Source organism: Bicyclus anynana, chromosome 2 (assembly GCF_947172395.1).
Source record: "Bicyclus anynana chromosome 2, ilBicAnyn1.1, whole genome shotgun sequence".
NCBI lineage: Eukaryota > Metazoa > Arthropoda > Insecta > Lepidoptera > Nymphalidae > Bicyclus > Bicyclus anynana.
The window spans coordinates 15,835,115-15,850,586 of NC_069084.1; the positions used below are offsets into that span (position 1 = coordinate 15,835,115).

Sequence of the window (15,472 nt, forward strand, 5' to 3'; positions counted from 1 at the left end):
CTTACACTATAGGTTTTGATTTTTTTTCATATTTGACTGCAAGAGTTATATCTACATACGATACCGACATTATTAGTTTCTTCGTAGGTACTTAACTCACAAATTCTCACAGACATGATGACTAATATATGAAGCTGAAGAGTTTGTTTGATTGAACGCGCTAATCTCAGGAACTTCTGGTTCGATTTGAAAAATTCTTTCAGTGTTAGATAAGCCATTTATCGAGGAATGCTATAGGCTATATATTATCACCGTTTTCCTACGGGAACGGGAACCACGCGATCAAGACCGCGCGGCGTCAGCTAGAAGAATATAAAAATGTTTCCGCATTGCTACGTTTCTTCAGCTTCACACACAAATGTGCTTGTCAAACGCCTGTCTGTACACGTTACAATTACAATCAAAACCAACTTTCGAAAATAGAACACTTACCAATACAGTACACACATACATAAATCTTTCTATATACTTGTATCTTTTGCGTTGGAGCTTAATAATGTAATACAAAGTTGACGATTGTTTATGACACACAGCAAAGATGAGATCCCTTTATTGATATATCTTATTTGTTATCTAACTTGACTGATAAGATAAAATGTATGTTTGTAAACTACTCCACGATATCTCTAATCTGCTGATAGCGAAGATGCAATCGTACGATATCAGACGCGCAAACTCTCCGTGCGCTTTCGTTGTCACCTCGCGTCTTGAAAGCGTTATATAAATATACCAGATGACGCCGCGCGGTTTTACCCGCGTGGTTCCCGTTCCCGTAGGAATACGGGGATAATATATAGCCTATAGCCTTCCTCTATAAATGGGCTATCTTAGACTGAAAAAAAATTTCAAATCGTACCAGTAGTTCCTGAAATTAGCGCGTTCAATCAAACAAACTCTTCAGCTTTATAATATTAGTATAGATAAGTTGGAAACCAATGAAGATGTTTTACTGTAAAGCTGGCCACTTTCCGATAACCATGCTTGTAGAGCTAACGGCTTGACATGTGACAAAATTGATAGTGTGTTGGTCGCGATTTGACATCATGCAGATGTTTATCGCTGCAGGGATGTGGGCTTATTGAATGGAGGGTGGCTAGTGGCGTGTGCTTCATAGGTGCAAAAATGCACTACCTACCCTGAGAACTCATTACGAATGTATTGTATGTATTGGATTGGAGAAGGAATTTTTCATTTTGTAAATTTTTAACCGACTTCAAAAAAGGAGGAGGTTCTCAATTCGACGCGTATGTTTTTATTTATTGTTTGTTACCTCATAACTTCGTCATTTATTACCCAATTTCTTTTTTAATTCAAAATCCTTTTTTTTTATTATTTACGAATACCTAGTAATAAAAAACCCTAGTTGAGAAACCTTGTGCAAACATATCTACTCGTAAAAATTGTTTAAGCAAATTGTATTATTTCCAGACAATGCCTCCACCCAGAAGCGTGCAGCAAAGAACTGGACCTGCCCACATACTACGCGCGCTTCCACGACCTGCGCAAGGAGTACGTACGGGCTTACACGCTGCGGGCCGTAACGCCGCGCGCGCAGCCCGCGCCGCCTCCACCTGACCATCCTACGTGTCTACTAGACATGCTTAACTGTATCCTTTTATTTACCCACGAAACCGCATAAAACTTCAATAGTTTAGACTTTAGGGTGATACTTGAACAACACTTAATCTGTCAAGAATCAGAGAGTCAAGAGTCAAGAGAATCAAGAGTCAGTGTCAGCTATTTTGGGGAGTGTAATAAATATATGATATCTACAATACTGCAACGTCCTATAGCAAGGGTTATACGAAATGATACCATCATATACAGAAGAGTTTGTCTAGAACTCTAGAGAGTAGTACTTACATATTATTTATTATATCTGAACTAACCCTATCGCAAGGCATTAAAAAAATGGTTGGCTGTAGCTGTTTGACCAAAAAATTTACATATATAACAGACAGCTTTTTTTCAAATAACATATTGAAAGACTTTGGTTCCTTTAAGATTTGATTACATTACGATTTTGTTATATATGTATGCAAAAGCTATACAATTTAAAATTATAGCAGTAGAACCAAAGTCACCGACATAGCTCAAAGAGTCGCGAAGCTGAATTGGTGAATGGGGCACATAGTTGGAAGAGCCAATGGACGTTGGCGAAAGTAAAGCTTAGTATTGGTCGATCCCTCACTAGGTAGACCGACGACATCAAGCGGGTTTGACAGACATACAGTGATGTTTGGAAAGTCCATACAGGGGGTCTTTGTCAGCAGTGGGCGTCCATGGGCTGATGATGATGATGGTGAACTTTAGTCTTATTGTATTATTATATTTAGAAGATATAAAAAAGCAAAAGTTATTTATAATATTAAATAACAGCCTTAAGGAAACAGGCAATAGAAATAAATTACGGCGCAGTTTCATGATAAAAACCACAATCCAAAGAAACCGGAACCAATAATACAATCCCATCAAGAGATCGTCTAATAACACAATGGTGCGAATATAATGACTGACAACGCTGACTGCGGATAAACACGCGGATTTTGTACTGAAACAATAATTAATATTCAAACATAAATCGTTTGTTTAGGTGATTAAGATGATTTCGTAATTTAGTCTAAAAAATAGACGTCTATTAAAGTACTTCAAAATGCAGATTTTTTAATTACACATAACTAAAAATAAACAAGTCAATCCAGTTATCTATTATCAGGAAATATTTTTCTCATTGTCTTAACAAAACAGAAAAACGGGTTCACTCAAATATTTAATCGCAGGAGTAGACGTAGTGGGACGAAGCTCGTTCATGTATGAGCTTCAAGAATATTCGCAAATTTTTATTGTTAATCTAGTATTTTCGCGCAAAAAATTTAAAATTAACGGTCGAATCTCTACAATATTACATAAGTTTTTCGTCTCTACTACCACATTTAAATCAAATAAATCAGAAAAAGTGTAGGTAGAAAAGATTGTATTTCAAGATTTATTTATTTATTTACTTAGCATCCATGCACTTACATACTAATACAAGAGCTTAGCATGCATGTCACATAGGGTCCTGTCAGGGAATTGCTAATAATAATAGTATTGCATTCTAATAATAGGAGATAAGATATATTAAGTAGATTTCATTGGACAAAATTAAAATTAAAGTAGAAATTTGAGCAGAAACCTGAGTGGAACATTTATAAAATTAAATTAAATTGTTCGAAGTTTTAAATAATATAAATGTCAGGTACTCGTATAGTAATGTCATAATAATTTATTAATTAAAGCTAATAAAATTAAACAAACATATCCACTCAATTACAATAGTCAAGAATCATAAAATTAATAAGCAATGTCCACCTTTAAAATAAATTAATTTAGATGTCAACAGCTTCTTGTTTTACAGCTATACGCTTTTTTTTGTTTCTCGACTTGGTAGGAGCACTGCCGTACCCTATTTTAAAGATCCTGCAGTACAGTGAGATACAGTGCTACAGTATAAAAATTATTATTTATTTTACCTTCATATCTACAACCAATAACCAACCTTATCGTGTACAGATTTAGGTATAACTCCGTATGCTGGTGAAAATTTCTATGCATCAGAAGTTAAAGACATGGCGAGCATAATACAAAGGATAATAGCTGATGGTAAGTAGAGCTTTTTCAGTACTGCCTTACTTACTTTACCTACCTACTAAGCCTCGGCAGCGGCTAGTTATAGTGCGACACAAAAGAGTAAAAAATAAATGAGGACGCTGTAATCACTTATTGTCTATCTATCCTATGGTAACCCTGTGTACTGTCATCCACTTAGAATAGGGATGATGACAGTTTTTTAAATTGTATATAAATTAAGAGTATACTAATAGCAAAGCAATTTTGTAAAAGTAACAGGGTGTCTGCGATCATTACATTCGGAGCTACAGGGATTTAAAGGGTTAGATTTACGGTGCTGCCGCGGATCCCTGAAAAACGCCCCATACAAAATTGTACGATTTAGTGACGTCGTTGACTCGCTGATCGTTAGGTTTGTATTGGCGTTCAAACAAAATTAATAATATCTTTGTTATTTGTGCGTTTATGTTTATAGTTCATTTATTGAAAATTTTCACATTTAATGTAAGGAAGCTAAAACTGTATGAATTTTCATCTAATTACGATAAAAAAAAATTAATAGATTTTGAAATTTTATAATCTTATTTATTTTGCAAATATCCAGGCAATCTTTGCTTTTTATTATAAATTAGTTAACATTGACCTTATTTACCCGAATGTATCATAAAAATCAATATATTCAAATCTAGTCATCATCCCCATTGCAACTACCTTGATACTTGATAATAATTGATATTTTGTTCTTTGAGTAGGTAATATTATGTTTTATTTTAAATAAGATGATCTTAAAAATAATATTATTATTTAATATATGTATTAAATAAATTAATAAATATATTAGGTATAGGTATTTGATATAGGTTAAATAAGATTGTATCTTCTCCAAGTTTGTCTGCTACCATCTAGACACTTAGCTACTAAGATCTATCACTAGATCGCAGTTCCTTGCTTAAATCCTTACTCTTCATAAAACAGAGCCTCGCTGCAAACGTTGGAACTATCGTAAAACATAGTTTTATACACATTTTTTGTGCTTAAGGCTCAGTTTGACTATGCTCTCACCTGATGATAAGTGTAGGTATAGATTAAGCTGGGTCCAGGGCTATCATTGGCGTGCACAAAGTTTTAAACTAGGGTGTGCACTACAAAACAGGTACCTAATGAATTCTCAGGGTATGCATTCCGTTTATGCATCTATGATGTGCAAGCCATAGAGGAGGAGCTACGCTTGTCTATTCACTCTTATTTTAAAGATACCCAAGTTATAAGAATCAGGTAACACTGACTTTGAATGGTATTCCAAACCCCGTGCGAATAAGAAAAATACGCAAGGCGCTTCTCGTAAGTTTCCTAGGGACATCAACAATATAAATATAATACGTATTGTGTTTGGTATGTTTTAACAAAATAAATACCTACACATTAGGTACATAGTACAGTTACATAGACAGCGCATGTGTACTCGAGTAAAGCAAACACAGTCGAGAGAGATCCAAGTACTCTCTACAAAAGGTACGGACTGCATCCGTGTGTCGTTTCCTGCCCACCTGGCCTACGGATAGGGTTGCCAGCTCTTAAAACCGGTATGCAGGATAGGTCAAAGTATCAAACTCAATGTCACAAGTTTTTTTTATTTTACTTAACTTGCCCTATTTGTAAGTTTGGTGGTTGGTCAAATTGCGGAGGCTCAATGTAAAGCCTTTTAAACTTGGAATTTTTATTATTTTTTATTAGAGTTAAAGTAAAAATTCGTTTAGATCAAACGAAATAGCTCGATGCTGCAGTTAGGAATGTCATGTTTAATTTTTTTTTTAATTTATTAAGATACTTAAATACGTAAAAATCAGTAAGGTTTTTTACATTATAAAAGTAATAGTATATTTAGTGGTAGGTAAACTTAAAAATAAACCTATGAGGGTTCCATGTGCCCAGAATCTGAGCCTGTTTACCTGCAGATATGTTGAGTATATCGCTAGTGTATTGGAAATGCTTTGCCTTCTAATCGAGAGGTCGTAAGTTCGATTTCCAGTTTCAAATGTTGCGTGTTGAAGCTCGTGGATTGGGTAAAATATACCTCGTCCAAGTTACTCCGCTATCTCAGACTCAATTGACAAATATGCACAAAATGAGATAGCGATCAAGTGCAATTGTCGTTGAGTAAAAAAGCAAGAAAACATTTGTTTACACTTTATTTTATTTTACCTATCAAGTTTGTAACCACGTCATGTATGGTGGTTACAAACTAATAAACATTATAAAATACAAATAATACTTACTGATCTTCTAAATTTTTTTTTGTGAGAAGTTTGACAGTGAAATCTTAGAATAGTTAAACTGACACTTAATGCTGCACGCTATCCAAAAAGACTAACCTTGTCCGGCTATTTCCTGCTGCTTGGTCACCCTACTTACTATTAATGAAGACTTAAAATTACTCTTGTGATATTTGCAACACTTTGGATTGAAACAAATTTTTTTTTTTAATAAATTCATGATTAAGTTTTGTATGAAAATTTAATTACTCATAAACTATTTAGTACTATTAAAGATTTAATTCTATTTTTCTTTTCAGGTTTTAGATTAGAACTGCCGGAAACAATAGATCTCGTATTAGAAACTGGAATTTGGTAAGTTAAACAAAACATTCGTATACAGTTAAGTTAGTATTAACTAAAAATTTAATTAATTACAACTTTGTTAACATCTTCGAGTTAAAACAAATACTCAAATCTCATAGACCGAGTTCCTTTCAGTTATATTTAATTTCTCTGAGAGGTGAGCGCCTGAATTTAATAAGATAGCAAATGTCCTAAGAATTACTTCTGCCCTGTACGTTATACCTGAATTTTGTATCTATTAGCGTATCTAGGATTATTTTCTAGGGTGGGCCTGGCCCCTGTCATGCCGCTGAAGAGAGTACACTGACAGAGAGACATTGAATATAGAAATTTCGTTTACTTATAATGTTTCTGGCCTCTGAAAAGAGTCGATTGATTTTATTGATTTTTTTTTACTAGTATTTTGGCGTCCATCATTGAATTCTGAATTGGTAGCCCAGAATTCTAGGGTAGGCACTGAATCATTCTAGGGAGGGCACGGCCCACCCGGCCCCTCTACGCCTCTACGCCCTCTACGCCTATGTTTGTAATTCCTTTTGTATTGTCTATGAATGAAAGCAAGATGTAATTTCGTATCTTAATTTCTTACTTGACTTACATCTCAGACTCATTACATAAGGACTATCTGTCTATATCGCACCCAAATTCACGAACAAAATTGTTTGTCATTTTTCGAGGAAAACTATACTAAACTAGAAGTTGTTGAACGTTTTTTACATCATTCAACTACACAAAAAAGTATTTTTACGGAGCTCTTTAACCGACGAACACGATTACAACTATGAAACATCGATTCTATAGAGGGTTTTTATAATCGCATTAGATCGTTGATCATATACTTTGACAGAAAAGTAACGCCCAGCGAAGCAGGTCCATAGGTTGGCACGAAATATTGTGTTATAGCAATAATTGCTTGGAGTGCGTAGTAGCGCAAAATAACAGCAGGCGCTGTATAATCTATGACTACTTGAGCCAATGATAATTTTATACTATAGATGGGTTACGTGCCTACAAAATCACCGCAAAAAGTGATCCGAATTTAGTGACTCTAGTGAGCGCACACATGCACAACTTTGTCTTTAAATCCATTATATATTTAATATTTATGTAGGTATATATAGTTGTTACAGTTCCTTAACACACAATTCGACATTGTGGACGATATTTAGGTATCAGTTTGAAGTATTTAGAAGAACTGCGAGTAGTGTATAATAACTGCGAGTGGACTCGTCAAGAAGGATTATCGTACGTATCATAAAATCAACTAAAATATCACTTTTTATCGAATGGGAGCCCCCTTCAATATTTTTATTTCTTTTTTTAGTCGCAATAGAAATACATAATTTGTGAAAATTACTAGTTATCACTGTTTGTAAGAAACAGCCTGGTGATAGACGGATGGACGAAGAGACGAAATGACGGACGGATTGTGGAGTCTTAGTAATAGGATTACGGAGCCCTAAAAAGCAGTAAACTGTATAACGAAGACTCAATGTCGGTTGTTGACCACTTAGCATTTGATATGCATTGTGCAATGTCCTTTACACCTATGTATACTGGGACTTTCATTTAGCTAGATATCGAAAATAAAGCGTGCCATAAAGATTTGTGCCAAGCACACAATTGCCGCGTTTCATTAAATAGCGTCCTATTTTAGCTTTTAATCGGTGACATACATTTTGTATTATAATATTAATCATCACTATATACGCCGTATGATTGACGTGATTTTGTTTCCCTCTGGACATCACATGGGTAACGTATCCTAATTTAAAAAAAAATCGTTTATTTAAAGTACAGTTAGTTAACAAGCACTTTTGAACAATTAATATACTTATTATATTATATCTGTTTAAGTATATAGTAAATTAACTACCGAATCGGCAATATACCTACATAATATATTATGAACTGGCGGGATAGAAGCTCAGCATTTAAAAAAAAGAACCTAGCTCGTATTTTAAAATTTATTAATTACAAATCTCTGATTCTGATCTGAATATACATGTATGATTGCGCCCTTGGACTATCGACTTATTCTTAGTACAAGCTAAGTTTTCTTAGTTAGAGGGCAAAGGCTAATATTGGTCACGTTTAAAAGACATTGTTGAGATTATTATTAATGAAAAACTTACCTACTCTTAGCAAAAAAATTACACGTTTACAAATCATACTATTGATTTAACCTAACGGCATCTAGATAAATATAAGTCCCTAGTATTAGCTACAATCTAGCTAGATATTTACCTAATCGTGTTTACCAGCCCGTATTGACGAGTAGGTAATTTGCAGATAGGTAAATATGTGACAAAATACACAAGCACCAAGCATTCGTAAAATACACTGTAGTGTCCACGTGTGAAAATACACAGTATTATAATGTATGTCTACGTAGGCAGGTTTGCTGAATGATCTCATTATGAGTATATGCAACCTTTGTACCATTGCATTGACAAAGTTGCAAGGTATCAATTAATACCCTTGCATAGACATAGTTGCAAAATATCATTTTGTAAATAGGCTAAATAACTACCTAACATAAATACGTCCCTATAATGTCTTTTGGTAATAAAATCTAGTTTATATTTTAGCGTTTATATTAAACTACCCGACAAACGATGTCCTACCCAATGATAATTTTATACTATAGATAGGTTACATCGCTACAAAATCACCACAAAAAGTGATCCGAATTTAACTATACCATTGAGCGCAATATAAAATATCATTGGTCCTACCTGTGGAACGTTCATTTGATGGTATAGACCGCGCCAAACTTAGTGTCCGCTCTGAACACGAGGAGGAAACATATCCCAGCTGGGTTAGTAACATACTCTGCGCTACGAAACAAGGCCCGTAAACGCGGCGCTAATGTCTTAATGGCGCTCATTGTCATTTGGTTATGTTATCGCCGCGTTGCAACAACTTGGGGTACGCACGGCTTTAACCCTACACACATCATTCACAAGTGCGTGACTTCACTCAAGGTTATTCTGTGCCATTCTAGGGTCTTATTTTGGTTACAATTTGATTTGTTAATTAAGTTGTCCTGACAAATGTTGTGATTCATAACCTTTGTTTGACATTAGTTTTCTTATTTTTGTAATCACCTCTGAGTCTGCTAAAAGTAATGGCAATCTTATTGTCATTTGTGTAAGGCGCTGTCAATTTTAGTTCAGATTTTAGCCACGGGACTTCTATCGTGGCGCGGTGTCTAGTTACTGAGATTATCCCCCTACAAGATCATAAATTTTATCAGTATCACAGAACAGAAAAGGATGAAATGAAAAAAAAACATATATTAAAAAAGCGTTTCAACGCAGTTTAAGCAGAGGTGACCGGCGAGCGGTGCGCGGGGGGCGGGTAGAGGACGCGGGGACGATTGACAACTTGATAACATCTTATGAATGGGGATCGGCGTATTGATCTCTGCACTTGACTTGATTGCTAACCGATACCCGCCACTTCGTACAAACTACGGGTCTAATAATTTGCAACCTAACTATCGCCAAGCGATTTAGCGTTCCGGTACGATGCCTCAAAGAAATAATCAGATGTAGTATAAAACTTGTACCTCTTCCAAGTAAGTTTGTTCCTATTTAAGTGTCGCCGCACACGGGCCACATGCGACAGCTGAACACAAAAGTAGCTGAAGCGCGCTTGAGCTACTTGTGGCCGGTGGTCGACACTATATAGCGGTCGGTGGCTGCTACTTTTCAGGTTAACTGAGATAAGGGAGAGAGAGAGAGGGGTGCGGAATCGCGCGAGTGACGTGTGACGGTGTTTAGTGGCCGGTGCCACAAGAAGCGAGCGACGACGATTGTAGCGTGCGGCGGCCACCAGCATCAACCGTGTGCGGCGATTCCATATAAAATGTAGCGGCGTTTTGTGGTTGTTGCCGGTGGCCCGGTGCCCTTTTAACCGATTTTAATCAAATTTGCTCACCGTGTGCAGTTTGATTCAACTTAAGAAATAGGATAGCATAGAGTTTAGGGTAAGTGGCAGAAAAGAAGTGCACATAGTCAAGTAACCCAAGCAATCTATAGGTGAAATTAAAAAAAAACTAACACGACGACTTGAGACCTTATAGACTAGAGGTGAAAAAATGACAAATTTTCTCCATCTCCTACTTACAACAATAGTCCAACGAGTGGGGATAGAATCCTGAACCTCTTGCATTGGAGCCCGGTCCTCTAACTGCACATCTATTGAGCTTCGCTTTGGTGATAATAGCAAAAACACAAGGTTTTCAGGCGTCAGCATAAAAAACAATGCAACGTTGGTATGGTGTCGAATATCTCCTGCAAAAAAGAGAATTATTACTAGCAAGCGGTTGACATGTCGAAACTTTTTGTGAACAAAAAATCCATTATGTAACCGATGCCACTTACGTACTGCACTTAACAGAATCGTATGTACTTACATATTCGTACTCCGGTTTAAGCAATGTTCATATTAACCTCTATTAAATTAATTTTCTTGGTGGTCAAACCTACATTCCTCTTTTTGCGTCAAAAAGGGGGATGTTATTTAACTTAATTATCAGCAGTAACGGCTTAGTTTGGAGGAGAGTTATAGGGGGCTTAGACCTCGACACCCTGCTCCGATGCGAGTTGGTGGGCTTCTTTAACGACCACTGCCAGACATTAATTATAATGAGCGAGGCCTGATGAACGAATCCGGAGTAATTTTAAAACTATGATTATCTTTATAGATATTCATCAAAGCAAATGCAGTCAAGAGCATTTTTGTTCAAAATAAAATAGTTGTGACGAATACTATGCTTATGCTTAGGTTTGGAATCGATCTGATGATGGAGTCAAAACACGGACGAGGGAACTCCTTAACGGCTTACAGTAGCTACCTTGTGTTTGGGCTTGATTAATTTGTATTGACGAGAATCTTCCACCTGAATGGGTTGTCATTAGGTTTGGTAATGAAACCGAAGGACAGTTAAGACTCCCCATCGGTTTACAGTAGCTACCTTTTGCTGGCTCTGCCTCATACGGTTCAATATCCCAAAATGTTCAGCTCGTACAAAAGTAATATAGCTAATCAAGACTGAAGTTTTACTAGTCATGCTGAAGCATCAGTTTGAGATAGAATTTAAGTTGTGTAATCGCGTCATTTGTGGCAATGCACGTTTCCGTTGTGTGGCCTTCTCAATAATTTGTTTGAATCTAAGTACAACCGATTTCTAAATCAAAAAACGTACCCACTAAACCAAAAAGTGAAAAATAGTATTATTATGTTCTACCTGCCGATCAGTATGAAGGCGGCGCTAAGCCGGTGTTGTCTTAATTTAAACCGTTTCTGACAGGACCACATGAAACAGCACTGTCTGAAAAACCTAAAACTTTATGATAATATTACATGGCTTGAATTAATACATCGCCGCCTTAGCACCGCCTTCATACTGATCAGCAGATAGAATAATAATACGATGTTATTTTTATCTTTTTAGGTTAGTGGGTACGTTTTTTAGTCAGCTGCATTTTTAAATTATTTTTATATTCATTAATGCTTCGCTCGTATTGGTCATAGCGTGATTTTATATAGCCGGTGACACTCACAGTTAACGTGACTTTCTATTAGTAGAACAATTTCAAAATCGGTTTTTAGATCCGGAGATTACCCTCAACAACCTTACAAACACAAACTTTACCTCTATATAATATTAGTATAGATTAACTTACTACTACAAGCAAAACGAAACTGTCTTTCGAAAATAGAAGATGTATTTTAAGTACACAGAGATAAACAAACTCACTTTCGCTTTTATAATTTACGTATGATTTTCCTTAACCTAATATTAGGTGTTATAATTTTTAAAATCATGATTTTCCTCAATCTAATATTTGTATTTCTACCCTCCTCAGTAGTACAAGAGGCTAACTTGGCAGTAGAACAAACATAATGCTATTAATTCAAAATGAAATTTTTTGAATATAAAGGAGACTTTACCTTAGCTGACTTTAGTCAGCGAAAATATTGACACTTTGCAATTTGATTTAAATAAAAATAAATGTTTATCGTTGTTCTGCTTATTTTTTGGTTTTCCATATATTCTCAACTTAAAAGTACAAATCAATTGAAGTAATTTATTTCAGAAGTTTCCTTATAATTTATTCTTTCTATTTTATGTCAACACCACAGCATAAACCTACACGATAAAACGGTTGGCAATCGATTTTACGTAACTATAAATAAAGTTTTAGTGCAAACAAACACTTATATTTATGTACTTTGCGTTATCAGCAAAGAAATTAACCAAGCTGCCTTCGGTGCGAGCATATCAACTCCTGCGCAAGTCGCAACGCTGCGACTAGCAAGCGTCACACTCACAAATCGGAATCGAAATCGAATCGAATCGCATTCTTCGCCCAACCGTTGTGCGGTGCGGACGTCTTCCGAGTTTTAAGTGGTCGAAAACGTTTTTTGAATAACAAAAAATCGTACCCACGACACGTGTCCAAACACTGCCTAATGTGTTTCTAAGTCGACGTATGCAAGTGTTTGTTTTGTGTTTACACTTTTTTGGAACTTTTTGGTGTAGCTTTTATCAGTTGTCGGCAACTTGAGATAAGGAGGTGAGTGTTGATAGCTTTAGATAATTAGTTCGCCTCTACACTGATATAGGAATTTGAAATGCCTAATGATTATTATTATTACTAAAAATAGCACTGCTGGATGTTTTAATTTGCGTTGAATTTTGATCTATACTGATAATACTGATAATAACATAATTGCTGTAGGTGAAATTAGGATCTTCCAGTAAAGGAACGAGTAGAAGAAGAAGGAAAGGAACTAGAGTATATGCATGATAATCATCAGTAATGTTTCATCATCAAATTATGCACCTCATTTCATTATACAACTTTATAATATTAGTGTGATATTTTAATGAAAATCTTTCAATTTATGAAATAATCCGCCAAAACTTTTTTCACTAGTCTTTTCACCCTAACTTCATGTATCATAAATGTCCAACATTATTGTACTGAATTTCATTCGCGTTTTTTTTTAGTTTCTCATGAAACCGATAAATGATTTGTGGTTTTTTTACGTCATTGTCTTAAATATAGTTGATGAAGCATTGTTTATATGAGTAGCACTGTGAATCCTTCTCTACAATAAAGTAATGAGGTGCTTAATAACTTTAAAGGCTTTAGTAGTAATTAATAATAAGCTTAATGGTTGTATATGATCCTTAATGAGTCTTGTTAACCTGTGTGAAGGTTATTCGCCCCTACATTATACTAATCTATACTTATATGAAGAAGTTTAGTAAATTATGTTCTTAGAAGGAGATATATCTAGTAGTCAGCAAAACTTTCCTTCTTGTGACTCTTCGATCTTTAAACTTAGCAACTCCTTACACAGAAACGCATTTTGTTCTGATTGTCCTTACCTTAATAGTGTGTTTGGGCGAACGTAGAAATTTCTTTCTAAGGCGTCTCCTGTGAGACTCGTGCCTTTCTTAGACATTAGGGTGATGTTGGAACTGCAAGTGTTTTAGACCTACAATTAGCTTTTGATTTTTATGTTGACTGTTTGATTTTGCAAGTAAACTGCTTTACCTATTGATAATGATAAGATCACCTAAATTGGTTAATAGAAAAGTAGGAGTCACCATACGTATATCTGACACCAAGCAACATATTTCGCATTTTTAAGAACAAATTATTTGTGGTTTATAGTAATTTCACATTTTGTGATAGACGGAAAGCTAGCCCTAGCCTCGGGAGCTTACTTAGGAAACTTAAATTATAAGTAATTTAGAAACGTCAGTTAATAATATTATGCGATAATGGTGATAATAATTATAAGATAAAGGTGATAATAATCGAAAAATTAAAGTTACGAGGGTTCCGAATGCGCCTTGGACCGAGAAGAGCCCACAACAAACTCATTAAAAGCCTCAAACAAGTGGCAAGTGAGCCATATTTGGTCGTTTCTATAAAAAAAATGGAAAGAAACCATTAGGACGCTTGAGTAGCAAGTGTCAAGTATAGTTGCTAGTCGCCGGGCAAAGTTTGTAACCCGAGAGTGGGAACGGAACCTAAACTCTTATTACAATACCACGTTTTTGCATCGTCAAACGAAACGACCGCATTGGGTTACGTAAAGGACGTTTACACTGTCCGACACACACACGTGTTTTACACTTGTATACATATATGTTGACCAAGAAACCTCAAATCTATACTAACATTATAAAGCTGAAGAGTTTGTTTGTTTGATTGAACGCGGTAATCTCAGGAACTCCTGGTCCGATTTGAAAAATTCTTTCAGTGTTAGATAGCTCCTTTATCGAGAAAGGTTATAGGCTATAAATTATCCCCGTATTCCTACGGGAACGGGATCCACGCGGGTGAAACCGCGCGGCGTTAGCTAGTCTATATATATAGAAGAAAGACGTGTTAGTTACTCCACTTATAACTGAAGAACGGCTGAACCGATTTAGCTGAAAATTGGCAGGGCCAGGAGAAGGACATAGGATACTTTTTACTTTTTTTATACTTTTTTTTTACGGGTAGGGTAGGGGTAGGGTAGGAGTAGGGTAGAAGTAGTTGAAAGTTTACATCGAGTTTTACGCGGACGAAGTCGGGGGCGTCCGCTAGTTTAATATAAATGCGCACTTATTCACAATAATAATTAATTGTAAATAATTATTATTTATTGTATGTGGACATATACATACCAGTATTTTTATGTCGCAACTTCTGATTTCCCTTGAATTTAGAGTTTGAATGATTGAGTTTAGATGTATATAGGCTGGGATATTTATTGTGTGAGAAATCTGGACAGGAGAACAATATTTTTGTCGACATTTTAATTGTTTCATAATTCACGTAAAGGATAATTAACAAGAGTGTTCTAATCTCACAAAAGTAAATTGAAACCAAAAATGAAAAACAATAACCTACTTGTACAACAAAAAAAAATATATAATCCACTGATAAGTCAAAATTCTGTAATGAGTCGAAGATTGAAGATTTATCTATACATAATTTGTTTTTTTGATTACGCGATCCAGGTCAGGATATCAGCTTTGTCGTAAAATTTATAATCATAATAAAACAATACTGAATATAATTAACTGAATGATATCATACATAGTACAGTAGATAGTTATATTTAACAAAGAAAAAGTATACTCAAACTAACGATTTTGGTCATTATTATCAACCTATTAAAATAAACATCAAATCAATTGACAAATGTCGTTTACCTACTGATAT

The 15,472-nt window shown here is 35.3% G+C and overlaps 1 protein-coding gene across 2 annotated transcripts in view; it reads left to right on the forward strand.

Moving 5' to 3' along the window:
- Positions 1–15,472, forward strand: part of LOC112056452 (RNA-binding protein fusilli) — a 126,638-nt gene that overhangs the window by 69,456 nt on the left and 41,710 nt on the right. For both annotated transcript variants that reach the window (XM_052885185.1, XM_052885188.1), the window contains exons 4-6: positions 1,429–1,607; positions 3,553–3,642; positions 6,182–6,236. In XM_052885185.1, coding sequence (XP_052741145.1) covers positions 1,429–1,607; positions 3,553–3,642; positions 6,182–6,236 — 324 coding nt within the window. The remainder of the gene's footprint in view (positions 1–1,428; positions 1,608–3,552; positions 3,643–6,181; positions 6,237–15,472) is intronic.